Source organism: Lichenostomus cassidix, chromosome 5, assembly GCF_008360975.1.
Source record: "Lichenostomus cassidix isolate B80296 chromosome 5, HeHo_3.0, whole genome shotgun sequence".
Taxonomy (NCBI): Eukaryota; Metazoa; Chordata; class Aves; order Passeriformes; family Meliphagidae; genus Lichenostomus; species Lichenostomus cassidix.
Window position 1 is genome coordinate 22,007,670 of NC_139486.1, and position 15,944 is coordinate 22,023,613.

The following is a 15,944-nucleotide window of genomic DNA, read 5'->3' on the forward strand; positions in this document are numbered from 1 at the left end:
TGCTTGTGGGGATTTTAGGAGAAATGGGTGTTCATGTCTTAGAAACTGGCCATAATGTCTTCAGGAATATCAAGCTGCGTTAGTTTCAGAATCCAGACAATTTGAACTTCTAAATTTTAGGACAATATGTAGTAGTCAGTTTGGGAAGTCTGTACCTCAGCTAATGAGGAAAGGAAGAGGGCAACATGCAGTTGGGAATTTAGAATAGAGGGAGGCTGCATCCTCCCAAAAACTTGAGACAGACCCCAGGGGGTATGGCCTCAAGGACTGTCTCCCTTTATTAGAATAAAGTTGCAGAGCTCCTCTGTCTCTTTTGTGGACACTGGCTTTTCACAGCACGATTTCCCGCACATCACCAAGTGTTCAATTTAATTATAGCTCATGAGACAGCAGCTGGTCACCATCAAACGGACAGTTTGGCAGCACTCATCAGTGCAAAAGGCAGGTATAACATGAATCTTGACTTCATTGCAGATACCCATCTTAAGAGTTTGGAAGAAGGCTATTGAGATTACACGTTAGAAATGTGTAGTTGTTATAAAAAGGTGTAATGTGCTCAGCTCAATCTGTTTCCCGTTAGATGCTGAAAACATTTAATTGTGGCATGAAGAAAACATTGAAATCCTGGACTTCAACCAGGACTTCGCCTTTCATATGCAACAGTCTAGTTTCAACATGTGATGGATCTGAACTTGCAGACGGCACGGGACTCCCAGCCAGCTGAAGAGTGATTTTGCACCTCTGATGACCTCTCAGCAGCACCGAGCGAGGCCACGCTCCTGCTGCGCTATCTCCCACACCCCATCGACACTGCCCCATAGACCTGCTTTGCAAAACCTTGGCTATCATCAACGGTGTTCGAAAAGCTTGTGTAAATATTAACTCATCTGGAGCAAATGGTGGCTTCCGGGGCGGGGGGGGGGGGAGGTGGGGAAACCCCACGGAAATTGTCCTGTTTGGATTTCTGGAGAACAGGTGAAAATTTTTGTTTGAAACCACAAATTTCAGGGGGGGGGGGGGGCAAAAAGCAGCCGTTACGCAGCCTAGGCTCACGGCTTGCGACCCCCTCGGGCACAGCACGGCTGCCGGCGCCCTCCGCAGGCCCTGGCCCCGCCGCGCTCCTGCCCCACAGCGGGGCAGGCAGGGCCCCACCCCGGCCGGGGCCGTCCCACCGCGGGCCGCGGCCTCCCGGGAGCGGGCGGTTCTGGAGCGGCGCTCGGGGAGGCCAGGCCCGAGCCGCCTGCCAGCCCCGGGGCCCCGACGCGGTGAGTGCCTGGGCATGCTGGGCTCCGGCGAGCCCGCGCCGTGAGGCCGCAGCACAGGCGAGGCCGTAGCTGAGGCGGGGCCGGCGCGGCGGCGGGGCCGGGCCGGGGGCGGTGGAGGCCGGGCCGGGCCGGGCGGCATGATCGGCACCGTTCTCTGCTATGTGCTGCTGCCGGCGGCGCGGCTTCTCCAGGCCCTCCGAGGTAACCCGGCCCCGGGCGGGCGGCGGCGGTGGCAGGGGGAGCTGGCGGGGGTGGCCCGCAGGGGCAGGGATGTCCCTCGCCGCCCCCCGCCCTCGCCTGAGGGGATGCGGCACAGCGGCCGGGGTCGTCCGGGCTGCCCCGGAGTTCCTCGAGGCCCTGGCCTTGGGCAGGTGGGGCCTGGTGCTGCTGTCCCGGGCCGGGGCTGCTGGCCCCGGGTAGCGCGGGGAGCTGCGTGTTTGGAGGGACCGGCTGCCGGCTGTTGTGCTGCAGAGGGAGACTGCGCTGTGCGCAGGGCTCCAGCTCCTGCCCCGAACCTGCGCTCCAGGTTTGCGGACAGCTTTGGAGATGGGTGCTCAGAGATCTGTGATCCCCCAAGGACCTGCGGGTGACTTCGTGGATGGACTTGGGCTTTGCGTGCATCGCTATTTCACTTAGTTTCCTAGATCCTGCTGCTGCTTCTCAGTCCCTGGTCACTGTGCCGCTGTAAAGCCACCCTCCAGCCTGAACTTGTCCCCGGGCCTGTAGCAGTGGCTGGACTGGCACACTGTCTGTGGTCATAGTGAACAGCTAGCTGATTCCTCTCCAATTTAGCTCGTGTTGTGTAAAAACAGGCTCTTGTAGGCACTAGCAATGCCTGGCTAGTGGTGTGTGGAAACATTACCTGGGTGCATTGGTGTTTCTGACATTCATAAACTTAATTACAAACCAGCAGAGAGGAGTAGGGTTCTTAAAGCTCTGTTTCTGACACATACAGAAAACTTTGACACAAAAGATATAGTAAAACTATACATGGATGTTGCTGACTCCTGTATGTTACTGCTCTGGCTGACTGACAGGGATGCAGAGAAAAAGTGATTTGTAATCAGCAGAAATTGCTAGTCAGCAGTAGGGACTAGTGCCTGTGCAGAATTCATAGCAAAACATAGATGCCATCTCTTGTATAGATGCAAGTGAAAGGAGTCTCTGTCTTTTTCTACTTTTCTGCACAAATATTAGTTTATCCAAGTGTTACATTAAAAACAGTTTAAAGTAGTTTTATTTTTTTGCCTTATGTCAGTGATCAGGTGATCTGTAATTCTTGCCAGGGCTGCTTCTGTGCATATATTCTCTCTAATCAGGCATAGGTTGGTCCTTCTGTGTCTTCATTTGTCATCTCTTAATAACACAATGTTTTTTCTTCCACAACATGTTCTTGTGATATATTTTATTCTCTTAACTGACCAGTATTTTGTACTCAGTCCCTGGAAAGCGACTTGCTCCAAGTGGTGATATACAAGAGCCTGGCTGCTTAGCCCAGCCCTGATCAGCTAACTTTTACAGACTGTGCCTTTACATATATTGCTGAGAGCTGATAGTTTCCACAAGGCCTTTCAGCTTGTCTGACTGTCTGTGGTGCTGTATGAGTTAGAATTGTATTCCCTAGATTTGATAAAGCCATTGCTATTATGTGCAGTTTCAGTGACTTTGACTAATGTAACTGGACTTGGACTGTGGCTTAGCATTCTGGAGGAGACAGGGGACATTATTCAGACTGTAACTGTTTTTCCTCAGGGAAGTAATTTGTTTGGGTTGCTATACTGAATGGTTGCATTGCACAGAGTTACAGAAAATGCATTGGGATAAGAAATGAATGAATGAGAAATCATTTCCAGCTGTCTTATTTTGATTTTGTTTTTAAATGACAGATGCTTTCTTTACCTGTCGAAAGAATGTGCTTCTGGCGAAGAGCCCGCCCACCCAGATAGAAGGTGTCTTTGATGCAACTGGAGGAAGATTGGTCCCAGAAGAGCAAGAAGCCCTTCTCCAGCAGTGGCTGGAGGAGGGAGCAGGGAATTTGCCAGCCAGTGAGAGTGTTCCAGCAGTGAGGAAAGTATCAGTTACACTCACTAGTGACTGGTTAGAAGGTTCAGAGCTATTGATGACTAGCCTCAGTGACCTGAATGCATCTCCAGAAGTCACCCAGTGTGGTGATCAGCAGCTCTTAGAGCTAAATGCCTTGGCTTCTTCAGAACTGCAAGATCGTGCAGTGGCTGAACTGACAAGATTACCAGCAGAGGAAACAGTGACTGCAGCAGTCAGTGTCCCTTGGGCAGCTGAGGTGCCACAGACAGATCACCAGACAGCTGGTAGTGACGTGGAAGTGCTGAATGATGACCCAGCTGTGCTGGCCTGGAGTTTAGCATGTGACACAGAGACAGCACCACCAGTGCTCCCAGCCCAGCCCATTCAGGATGCGGTGCCATTTTATCCTGTCCCAACAGAGATGCCCTACCATGGTCAGTAATGGCTCTGAGTCCAATGTTTAGTTTGAGATTGGCATTTGTTGTGAATGTGGTTAGGTTATTGTGTCCGGGCTTGCTCTCAGTAAGATATTGGTTGGTCCTGCAGAATTGACAATATCTGCTAGTGAAAACTGTAAAGTGAATTTTTGCTGTGGAGGGGCTGATCACAGGTGGTTTCTGCGCTGTTAGACTGGCCGGTCTGAATATCAATATATGTTCCTAGTGTTCTCAAATGCTGGCTTTATAATCTAAAAAGCACCGAAAAGTGAGTCTGGTGTTTCAGTATGCTTGACTCTGGTCATGTGTTGTGCCATTCCCATAGACAACTAACCAAAGGTATCCAGAAAGAGCATCTGTAAACCAGAGTGGGTGAGGGTTTGCTCAGAGGCTAGAGTGCCCTAGCTAAGGGAATGAGGATGGCTATTTTCTGGGTCCCAGGCATGCCAAAGTATCAGCAATGTACCCAGTGTGGCTGTAACTTTGCTTTTTGTCTCCCGCATATAGAGATCTTATGGAGAGACTGGGAGGATCTTTCTGTCCAGCCCTGTGTCCTAGAGCAGATCTCAGAAAACACTTCTCTCTTTGAATTTCGAGTCATGTCCTACAACATCCTTGCCCAGGACCTGGTGGAGCAGGGCCTTGATCTCTATGAACACTGTCATCCAGACATCCTGAACTGGAACTACCGCCTTCCAAACCTTTTGCAGGAGATCCAGCACTGGGATCCTGATGTGAGTATGACTGAGCCCTCCCTACATCAGTGTCACCAGCATTTAAATTCCTTGTTTGATCTAACAGTATTAAGAAAAGTCAAAAATAGGGAGTAGTCCTAGGAAGGTACTACCCACTTGGTAACTGAGCACTGATTACGCTGAGAGTGTTTGAGGACTTTCACAGACCATTTTTTTGGTGTCTATCTTGCTTTGATTGTAGAAACTAGTCATACTTTGATAGCAGGGCTTAACTTCTATAAACAGCAGAAGTAGAGGAAGAAGGACCAGTTTTCTAAGGCAGCACAGGAGGGGAAGCCTGCATAGAAGAGGACTCCATGAATTTCCCTATTCTTTGAGTCCTCTTTGTGGGATGAAGGAACTTTTGCCTCATCACTGGAAGACTGAATGATAAGCTAATGTGATCCAGAAAGTTATTGCTCTTCATCTGGAAAGTACAGGACAGAATTACGGTGATGACATTTCTGGTTGGAGGGTTGGTATGTGAGCATGCTTTTCCACTTTCTTCCTTCCCCAAAACAAGGTAACTAGCAAATACTTGTGGAGCGAGTGAGGTCTCTGCCTTCCTTCCAGGTTTTGTGTCTCCAGGAAGTGCAAGAGAACCATTACTGGGAGCAGCTGGAACCCACATTCAAGGAGATGGGTATGTCCTGCTTTTGTGGGTCTGTACATCCAGCTCATGGGACTAGCCAAGCAGTGGTTAACATCTTCAAAGCACTCACTTTCAAGAGACCTCTTCCTGTTTGCCAGGTGGCTGCTGGCCCTACTTCTGAATTATCTGCTTAGACCTTTATCCTTTCTTTTGCAATTGATGTCGCTGAGTTGAAAGTAACAAAACAGAGGGCCCTAGAAGGACGAGGAGAGAGAAAATACCCCCAGTGATTAATAATAAAGGGTGATTACTGGAACAGAATTGGGTATATTGCTGTACCCAAATGTAGCAGGAACCTTTTCTACACAGGCTGGCTGAACTCCCAGCTGATGGGGGAAGCCTGAGGTAGTGACAGGATAAACCTTTTAATAGATGACGGTTTCATTTCAGGCTTTGCATGCTTCTATAAACGGAGAACCGGGACGAAGACAGATGGATGTGCAGTGTGCTATAAGCACAGCAGGTTCCAGCTGATCAGCCTCAGCCCAGTAGAATACTTCCGGCCTGGCCTGGACATCCTCAATCGGGATAATGTGGGCTTGGTGCTGCTGCTACAGCCTGTGCTCCCAGAGGGCCTAGGTCTGAAGGCAGTCAGTCCTTTGTGTGTGGCCAACACTCACGTATTGTTCAATCCCCGTCGAGGAGATATCAAACTGGCCCAGGTGGCCTTGCTTCTAGCAGAGATTGACAAAATTGCAAGAACTACTGAAGGCAGCTATTATCCTGTCATCTTGTGTGGAGACCTGAACTCTGTACCTGATTCTCCACTCTACAAATTCATCCGGAATGGGGAACTTTCCTACCATGGGATGCCAGCCTGGAAGGTAGTTGCCAGCCAGAACTGGGATTGAATAGCTCTGCATTGCATGCTGCTAGAGAAATGAATGGCTGCAGTCTTTCTCTTGTGAGGAAATAGTTTTAATACTGAATTAAGTTATTCAGCAGTCTTCAACAATGTCTTCAGCATTGCAGGGAAAAGAAGCAGACAAGTGTGTGCCTGTTGTTTCCATCACTGCTTGTTTGGTTTCTCTTGAGACAGACTTGTGATAATAGATGACTTCATTTCAATTTTTTCCTTTCCTATAGAGTTTTTGTGCCTGGGTGACTGGAAGTGTAGGGGAGTGCAACTCCACCAAGAGTTACAGAAATTTTATGAGGAAAAAAGTTTGAAGTGGGCACCTATGCTGGAGTCTCTTGTGATTACCTCTTACTGTGTGTCTGTGATCAAATACATTGCTGGCTTTCAAGTGAAATCATCAGTTCCATAAGATGCCTGCAAAGTATCTTGTGAGATGACTTGTAGCTAATTGTATCCATCCTCTCCAGCTGAAGGTTTATTAAGCCTGCGCCACATTGTGCATAGCTTAGCTCGTACATTTCTATTAGGGCATTCTCCTGTCTTGCTCTTGGCAAGTCTATATATGTACATTGTCTATAGCTTGCAGAAGTTTTGCTCCGTGTCACTGATGGTTGCTCTCCTTTTCTGGCCTTCTTGCAGGTGTCTGGTCAGGAAGACTTTTCCCAACAGCTGTATTCACGGAAACTGCTGGCCCCACTGTGGCCGAGCTCACTGGGTGTAACAGACAAATGCCAGTATGTCACTCTGTGCCAGCCAAAGAAACCAGGTGATCTCCAGTATGCACTGACAACATGAGTTTGCTGAGGATGGGCAGTTTGTGGGCCTTGCTGTCTCTCTGAGTTGCCTGGGCATGTGTTGTATGAGGCACTTGAAAAAGATTCTCTCCTACTTCATATACAAATTAAATATAATTTTTCCAGACTCTATTGCTGTAGCCTCATTTCTGCCATTTTCTTTCTCTTGTCAGGAGCTAAATGTTCCTCTACCAGTAAAAATTGCTCTATGTATCTCTTTCATATTCCCAGACTTATGCTTTTGCACAGTTGTAAACTATGTTCAGCAGGTACAGCTTTCATCTGCAGATGTTTGAGGGTGTGAGTTTGGATAGTATTTGCAAACTATTGTTAGGAAATCATTCCTAAGATCCAGTTACAATCATGTCTGTTCTCTGCACCTGTAGAGAGGATTAAAAAAATGGAACCCACGCAAAAGAGCTTTTGTTAAAATCTTGAAGGTAGAACTTGTATTCAACCTGATCTCTGGAAATGCTTTTTCTTTTTCAGCAGACATTTTCTTAAGTTGCACACTAACTGATCTGCTTGAAGTTCCCTTGAACTTGTGGTGTCTCAGAGAGCATATTCTTAATTTGCTCTCTTAAATTCTTAAATGCTGACCATGACATGCATTTGTAAAGGGATAGCAATAGCTGTGCTCTGTTCTTCTACTTTTACACATCTGTTCTGTTCTACATTTAGGTTATTGGGTGATTTCTATTGGTATCAGAGTGCTTGGGCACAAAAGCCTCTCTCAAACAAAAGAGGTCTAAGAGGCCCAAAGGTTTAAAGTACATATAGGTGTTCCCTGGAGATGTGACTTTGCTGCAGTTACTTTCTTAACTTGTACTTTGCAGGGAGACGTGAATACAGCCGTGACTTCCTGCTCCAGTTCCGCTTTTGCGATGCTGCCTGTGAAAGACCACCGCAGCTGGTCCTCTTGGAAGGTGTGACAGATGCTAAACCAGGTATTAAGGGGAGACTTTTCAGCTTCTTACTCTCCTTAGCTCAATGGAGCTCCTTTCCTGTGAAGAATACTGAGAGAGTTGAGACTGGAGAAGAGAAGGCCCCACTGAGGCCTCATTGTGGTCTTCCAGTACTTAAAGGGGGCTTATAAAAAAAGAGGGAGAGTGAGTATTTACACAGGCATATTGTGATGGGACAAGGGGAAAAGTTTTTAAATTCCCTAAAAGTCTTTACATAGAGGGCAGTAACGCACTGGGACACGTTGCCCAGAGAAGTTGTGGGTGCCACATCCCTGGAAAATGTTGAAGGCCAGGTTGTATGGAACCGTGGGCAGCCTGACATAGTGGGTGACATCCTTGTCCACGGGATGAGGGAATGGAACTAGATGATCTTTAAGGTCCCTTCCAACCCAGGCCATTCTATAATTTCATGATTCTATGATTTCAGGGAAAACATGAGGTGGAGGTAATGCGTGGTGAGGAAAGGGAAGAGCAGAAGGGTTCCTTCTGTGACTCTCATTAGATTCCATGAGAGCTCAGAGAAGTACAGTCTTACCTTCCTCATACACACTTACTGTGTTGCTTGAGATGCACTGAGATTCAGCTTCTTTTTGAGGCTGTTTCTTACATGCTTCTTTTAAGCTGAAACACACATGTATATATATTTTTTCTGCTTGAAGACTTTGGTGATGGAGAACAACCTGAAGACTAATGATACTCAATGTCCACAATATAGAGGTCTCTGGAAGTTGGTACCCAGTAGACATTGCTGCACCTTTGAGCCTTGTGGCATGGCTGGTTCTCCTTTTTCCATTTCTGTTCTGCCTTGAGTAAACTGTAGGCCAAGACAAGCAAATGTTCTTTGAGAGCAAAGATTGAAATTCCCTGAACTTTGATAATATCAAATGCTTTAAGGCCATGTCCTCAGCAGGACAGAGTATGACTTCTCAGTTGTTTGCACTGGTCTGCTCTAAGGATGTTCCTGTTAGTCTTACAGCTGGTCTTTCCTTTGGATATTTTCCTTTAAGATGCTTGTGGCTGGAAGCTGTCTGCTCTTCTTGGGCAAAAAGATTCATTTGTTTCAGGAGAAGCTTCTCAGACTTGGGATGAGCAGCCTGTTCTGGGATCTGTGTAGGTCTGGCTGGAATCTCTTTGCTCCTTTGCAGACCGCCCTGCACACTGGCCCAAGCCTGCTGCTATGGTGAAAGACCCTGATCCCCAGCCATTCATCCCAAGGTAACTTGGTGCACCTTCAATGGTCCTGGTCTTCAGACTCAGTCTTGTTTTCCTGAGCACTGAAAACCTAGCTGAAGTAAAGACTGAAATAAATGTGAGAGTGAAAGAAAGTAAGGAGGGCTATCTGGAAGGGCTAGATCCACCCAGGATTGGCCCAGCAGCTGGGTGCTGCTCTGTCAGCATTGTGTTGGTGAGATTGAGAATGAAGGGCATAGGCATATACAGGACTGGGTATTGAAGACGAAGTTCACAGTCTGTCTTGCTTTGGTGTAAGTGGAGTGAATAGTTTTGAAAGATTTTATGTGCTCACATAGTAGAAATAGTTTAGACAGTTGCATCAGCAAGGGAACATTCAGCTGTGACTGCAGTACCAAAAAGACATAATGCTCTTTCCTTCCTTGGTAAACAGTGACTGTTTGTGTGCAGGTGTTCAGGTGTTATCCAGCATGGCCTCAACCTGACCTCCGTCTACAGCCACTTCTTGCCACAGAGGGGACGCCCAGAGGTCACAACGATGCCCATGGGGCTTGGAGCCACTGTTGATTACATTTTCTACTCAGCAGAGCCTGTGGAGAACAAGGCGGGTGAGTGCGGCAGTGCAGGGCTTACCTCTGTGACATTGGAAGAGGACTGTGAGACAGGCCAGCAGCTGTATTTCTTCAGTTAAAAGTTATGGCTGCAATTCTCTAGGGCTAAGTCTTATTATAAACACAACATTTAAATGGTGTCAAGATGTAAGATAGTGGGTTTCCTCACCCCTGAAGAATTAAGTAGGGCAGTGCATTTCATTAAGCTGGGGTGGATCTGCAGGAGGTGTCTGAAATAATATGCAAGATGGAAGCAACATTTGCTCATGTACCATAAGAAGACACTGTTTATTTTTGCTGTGAAAAAAAATGAGGCTACTTAGGTTCATGTAGACTTTAGAGGAAGCTAGAACAGATGAGATTATTTTCTTCTGTATAAACATCTTACTTGTGCTCCCGGTAACAGGCAGTGCTGGGTCCTGAGTTCAAGGCTTGGACTTCTGGTCTGTCTGAGACCACATTCTGTTCTTGGAAGGAGGTGACTCTGGTTCACTTACAATGACACCTTCTCTCTGCTACCTGAAACAGGAGTTCTGTTGATGAAAGACTGCATGAAAATGCATCCAGGAACTCTCTTGGAGCTGATTTGGGTCATGTCAGAATCAAGTTTGGGGAACAGGTTAGGAATGAAGAGATTAATTCCTCCTTGGGGGAGAATCAGAAGCGGTTACTAGGGCACAGTAGTATGAAAGGAGCCTCTTGCATAAGCAACTACCTGGTCAGTTTAGTGCATTCTTGCCTCCTACGCGTGGGAGTTTATGATACCATGAACCATATTGTAGGATGCTCATGCTTTCACATCTAGGCTCAGAGGTGCATGTAGTATTTGTGCAGGCTGTCTTCATTCATCAAGGCAAGAATAGGAAAGGATTGACAAGCACCCCTCTGTGAGTGTATAATCTATGGTGCCAGTCTCTGGCTGATGTTTCTTTCCATTTTGTCAGGTCGCAGGCTGTACAAGGATGGAGCACTGAAGCTGCTTGGCCGTCTTTCCCTTCTTTCTGAAGATGTCCTCTTGATGGCAAATGGCTTACCAAATCCTTTTTGTTCATCTGATCATCTCTGCCTGCTGGCTAGCTTTGGTTTGGAGATCTCCAGCCTCAGAGAGAGTTAGTGTTGGTTCCCTTTCCCTAAAGAAAAGCTGTTCTGAATACAGCAGTTGAGGCTCTGGGTTGCACAACCTGCTTGCAAGAAAACTTTTCCTTGTCATGCCATAAACGTTCTTTTTTTCCCCCTCGCACCCTCACTAAAAGCGGGGATGAGAGAGTTGGAGTGCGTTTTGCATTGGTATTTTCTGGGTGTCTGCAAACCTGAGCTGTGTTTCCAGTGGGCTTCCAGTTGTATTCAGGCATTAACATCTCTTAAAGGGATCCTTGGTCCACTGCCTTGTTTAGCAGATGTTTTTGTGCTGCAGGTAGCAACGTAACTCCCATGTTTATTTGTCCCTGTCAAGGACCTGGAAAAGAGAGGGGCAATGCTATCTGCTTCTGGTTGGTTTAATTGCTGCCTTGGAGCATGGGATGTATACACCAATACTCTTTTACACCAAAACAGTAGTTCTTTTAATTTCTCAGTAATAGCTTAGTCCTTTCAGGGCTAGTTGTTGTGTTGCCTTTTAGTTTGGATCTGCTAACTGCTTAGAAATGGCTTTAATAATGTTTAAGAGCTGACTTGCTGACAGAAGGGCTTGTGTGGTGTAACAGTTTCTCGAAGAAACTTCCTGCTGTGACTAATGGACCAGGGAATGGGATTGCCAGGAATGGAACCAGGGGATCTACAGAGCCACCCACAGCAGCTCTCGAACTGCAGCAAAAGCCTAGAGGCCTTGGAGAAGGCTTCCTGCCTTTGTAGCAGTCTCAGAATGGTACCTAATTGTCATTTTTAGGAAAAATATTTAGGATCCTCCCAGTGAATATCTGAATATCCTGTGGAAAAAAATTACCCTGTAAGGCATGACAACCCCAGAAAGCTATAACACTGGATATCCCAAAAGAGAGATGAAGATGGAAGGCATGTGAGAGTCAGCAGAGCCATCAGATGGAAGAGGTGATACTTGTCACTTGCCCTGCTCTTTTTCTCTGTGCACTCCCTATTGCATTCAGACTGCCAGGGGTCTATAGCCAACCTGTAGCATCCATGCCCTGCACCAGACTGAAGTCCATTCTGCATCCTTCTTCTGGACCCACCATGTTTAGGTAGGTAGAACCCTTAGGACCAGCTCCTGTCTCATGACATGCATTGGGAGGAAGGGGAGGGCTGTGTAACTTGGAGCCAGACTGTTGGCCACTTGGATGCCAGTGTACCTTTGGTGTCCTATCAGTGTGCTTTTGTCACCAGTGGCTTGACAAGTACAAAAGCAGCAGAGCTGTAGCTGTTCTTAAGTAATTTCCCCTGTTCAGCCTGACATTTGGCGCTCAGTTTTTCCCGAAGAGATGGGAACAATATTGGCAGAAACATTGTCAGTCTTCTGTTCACAAATGAGTCGGGCAATCTGGTCCCATCTCAGGTTTTTGTGGAAAGGTACAGGAGAGCTGAAACATTGTTTGTTCTTCATGTTCTGTATTGAGGAACTTTGATGTTTTAAATGTTACTTTCTTTATTGAAAAATAAAACACTGCGAATCTAAGAAAATATCCCAAAGTAACTGCAGCACCTTTTACTTCTGGCAGCTGAACCCTCTGAAGACTTGCTCAACAAGGTTTTGCTGGCTGGGAGGTGAAAGAGGGCAAATTCTCCACACAAGAAAGTAATGAGGGTTGAAAAGAGGGAAAAAGTGAGCCTAACTGTTGTCTCCCTAAATCCCAGAGGTGGATTCTTTGGCCTTGGGCTTTTCTTGCCCCTCCCCATCCTCCACCCCCCCCCCCAAAAAAAAAAATAAAAATTGCATTCAGGAACCCCTGCCCTCCTCCTCCCAAAGAAAGCAATACTGCTAATCTTCTACAGCTCACTTCTGCAAACCACAAAAACAAGGGGTATGTGTGTGGGGGTTGTGTTCTGTGCCCTTACGAGTATGAAAGGACTGCATATTCCCTTCTTGCCCTGCCAGATGTTGGTATTTGTCTGGTAATGTGTGGATGGCTTTTGTTACCAGTTGAAGGTTTCTGTAAGTGAACAGCAATCTAGAGGGGGGTGAATAATTGTGCCTTTAGGTAATAGTTCTGGCATGGCACTGGTACATGGGGAGGGATGAAGAGGTGTGCGTTTATGTGACTGTGTGTGTCTCTCAGTTAGACTGATTTCTGCTAGCACTTTTACTTTGATTTTGTAAGTGGTTGTGTTTATAAATGGAGGGAATGAAAGGGTGAATTGAGAGCTTTGCTTTCTAGCTGGCTCAAAAAGAGGTTGCCAGAAGGCAGCCTGGTTGCAGATGACTCCCTCCTGCTGTTAACATTGTAAGAGGCAGCTTAGAAGACACTAAAGGTTTAACAACAACCAGCCAAAAGCACAACAAAAAGTTCTGTGACACATGGAGTTGGCACTTACAACTTTAGCTATCTGCTTCCGTTGTAATTGCTGGCTGGTTCTGATGGTCAGTCAGTTGATGAGGGGTGTGTGTGTGAAAGCTGCCTGTCCCCTCATTGAGACCCATCAGCTGTGCATCATATACCAGCAAATGAATTGGCTGAAGCACCCTGCCAGCCCTGGCATGTAACTCAGGTGGAGGAGCTGTGTTCTAACATCATAAGTGCTTTTTCTATTTTATGTAAACCAAAGCCTTGACTTTTGGGCAAATTGCATGGAAGCATCTCAGGGAGGTTTTAAAGTTCCAGCTATACTTTGCTGGAAAATCTAATGTTGCACAGGTCAAACTAATGCTTTCCCTTTCCATGCATGAAATAATATGGTATGCACTTGGAATGGGTAAGTTTTTGAATGTTGGAGTCATGTGCTGAGAAACCCCAGGACAATGCCTACAAGTCCTCTTCTTTCTGGAGGTTATAGTGCTCCCAGGGTGACTTGCAGCTCCCTAAGCCCTGGCTTACACAAGCTTTGTTGGGCACTCATAGCTGAAACTATGGCAGAAATGCAGGACCATTGCTAGTGATTGCAGAGACACAGAGAGAGTTGAAGACTTGATTGCTGTGTTTGTTTTGACCTCTGTCCTGGAAGCTCTAGTATAGACCCTTATGGAGTTGGTCTGTTTCAGGAAACGAAAAAACCCTGTGTTCTAGGGCAATTGGGAGTTAATATCAAAAGGATCTGGGGTCCTGTGAATGCCTCTAACTCTGTGGGATTATAAGAGAAGTTTGGAGTTGGGGTGGGTAGAAAGTTCCTAACTGTAAAATTGCTACTAGCATATAGTTGTTGGGAGAAAATAATGTGGTTTGTGATGCTTTAAGAATAGCACCCAGAGACATAATCAGAGCCTGTGTAATGGGATGCAGAACTGAGATTCCAGATGTAACTCTTAGCTCCGGACCTAAATGCATGACAAGTTGTCATTAACACAGTTTTCTGATGAATTACAGAGGGATCTGTAAATGGTTATGAAAGTAGAACAGCAGTATCTCCAATGCTCAGAAAGGGAAGGTATCACAGAGGTAATTACCAACTACATCACCTCGGTAGTGATGTAGATTTCAAAAACTTGTGCTTAGGGGAGCTGATGCCAGAGACCACTGGCAGTGTGTGTACATCCCCTGCTAGCAGCCCCCTAAGCTGCAGGAGCTTGCAGCTGTAGAGGCAAATGCGTACTTGACAAAGTATCTTTGCTAAAAACCAGCTTAGTTTGCACCACAGCTGCTAGGCTGTATTTAGTTATGCTATTTAGATGGAAGTTGGACTTCCTTCATTTTCTCAGTTTTAAGTTCATTGCTTCAGGAGGTTGCCCTTTATAATCAGTTTTCCCAATTACATGGGATGGGAGGACTGGTAAACAGTATAATTGCTCTAGCTTCTTTCCTTTTCTTTATAAATGAAACTTGGCTGCTGTTTGAGGTCTTCTTTCTCCATGCCTTTTCCTTATGGGCTATTGCTCCAACAGCTGTTTTCCCATGACTGCTTTATCCAGTTATCTTTCTGAGTTACTGATGATTATTTTTTCTGCAGCTGTATTTCTTCAGTTAAAAGTTATGGCTCCAATTCTCTAGGGCTAAGTCTCATTATAAACACAACATTTAAATGGTGTCAAGATGTAAGATAGTGCGTTTCCTCACCCCTGAAGAATTAAGTAGGAGGAGTGGGAACTCTGAAACAAACACTTAGATGGGAGTAACACTTGATATATAAAACAAAAAAACCAAGTTTCAGATTTATTGTTAGTGCTCTGTATGCCACCTGCTTTGTGAAAGGAGTATTCTGAAATTTACTTGACCTTAGTTTCTCTTCTCTGAGGAGTCCCTAAGAGGTCCTAAGAAGTCCAGTGTCTCAGAATCTCTTAAAAGAGTGGACCAAGGTATGAGTCCTGCTCTTGATGATATAATGAATGGTGTTGGCAAACAGTCTGCAAAGGAGGGTGTTGCTACAGTCCAATATCTGCTCCCATTGCCACCACCTCAGTATTAAACATTTGGTGGATGTACTGTTTAGAAATTTGCAGACATATTCATGGGTCATCCAAATGCAGATGAACCCTTTTGTTACTTACCTAAAGGAGGAGCACACAGGCATTAGTGGTATACCATCTCCTTTCAGGCTTCCTGTTGTGCAGACTAATTGAATTGCTGGCTGTGACCTGCTTCTTAACAGAATGTAGCAGCCTGGCCTGTAGTGCTTCCCATAGCACTGTCGTACTGAAATACACAAGCTGAATTGAATGTACTGCATTGTGTTTCAAAGTATGATACTGAGTTTCTGTAGAGAGCTCACCTGTTACAATGATAACCAAGACGACAGATTTAACAGCTGGCATGCCTGAAACTCCTTCCTTTTGTCAGCTGTACAGGTTTGTCTTCTCCTGTCAAGGCAAGCTGTCCTCCAGCTTCCACTGAAATTGCCATTCTAGTCTTGAAGCTATTTTTATTTATTTTAAAATTTATTTTCTTTCTGATTTAGACTGTACATTCTTGTGTTCTTGTATAATAGCTGGAAAATTTTTCATAACTTTGCTAAGACAAACACAGCAGCTTTCAAGGTCTGGGTATGGCAAATGGGAGGACTAGGCTAGATGCTGGCTTGTGCTACAACAAAAGATGTATTTGTTCCATCCAATTTTTCATTTATACACGCACACAAAAAGGACTTTGCTTCAAACGTTAGCACTGTTACTCAGTTTTTTATTCTTTTCTTTCTGGATGCAAAACCTTCTACTTATATTTATTCTATGTATTCAGTTACCGGCCACTTTCAGTAGCTGCTCTTGAACTGGGAGTAGATGAATGCAGTAGTTATTCTATAGTTATTCCATAGTTATTCCTCTCCTCCTTTCCTCTCCTAAAATAAGGTTAGAGATAG

General features: G+C 45.8%; 1 protein-coding gene across 3 annotated transcripts; it reads left to right on the top strand.

The window, feature by feature from the left end:
- The first annotated feature begins 881 nt into the window (after positions 1 to 881).
- Positions 882 to 12,184, top strand: ANGEL1 (angel homolog 1). 3 transcript variants are annotated; one of them, XM_085061713.1, is made up of 10 exons: positions 882 to 975; positions 3,152 to 3,742; positions 4,253 to 4,479; positions 5,053 to 5,122; positions 5,522 to 5,955; positions 6,630 to 6,756; positions 7,621 to 7,731; positions 8,895 to 8,964; positions 9,391 to 9,548; positions 10,496 to 12,184. In XM_085061713.1, the coding sequence occupies exons 1-10, from the start codon at positions 897 to 899 to the stop codon at positions 10,663 to 10,665; spliced, it is 2,037 nt and encodes a 678-aa protein (XP_084917839.1). In that variant the 5' UTR covers positions 882 to 896; the 3' UTR covers positions 10,666 to 12,184. The 3 variants fall into 3 exon arrangements, with proteins under 3 accessions (XP_084917839.1, XP_084917841.1, XP_084917840.1); XM_085061714.1 differs by lacking the exon at positions 882 to 975 and adding an exon at positions 1,331 to 1,466; XM_085061715.1 differs by lacking the exons at positions 9,391 to 9,548; positions 10,496 to 12,184 and having other exon boundaries at positions 8,814 to 8,951.
- The last annotated feature ends 3,760 nt before the right edge of the window (positions 12,185 to 15,944 follow it).

What these genes read in the sequence shown, in the direction of transcription:
- ANGEL1 (XM_085061713.1), top strand. Translation starts at nt 897, where the DNA reads ATGGTGGCTTCCGGGGCGGGGGGGGGGGGAGGTGGGGAAACCCCACGG. An exon ending in GTGCCAGCCAAAGAAACCAG is followed by an intron (nt 6,757 to 7,620) that starts GTGATCTCCAGT and finishes TGTACTTTGCAG; the next exon opens with GGAGACGTGAATACAGCCGT. An exon ending in GCCTGTGGAGAACAAGGCGG is followed by an intron (nt 9,549 to 10,495) that starts GTGAGTGCGGCA and finishes CCATTTTGTCAG; the next exon opens with GTCGCAGGCTGTACAAGGAT.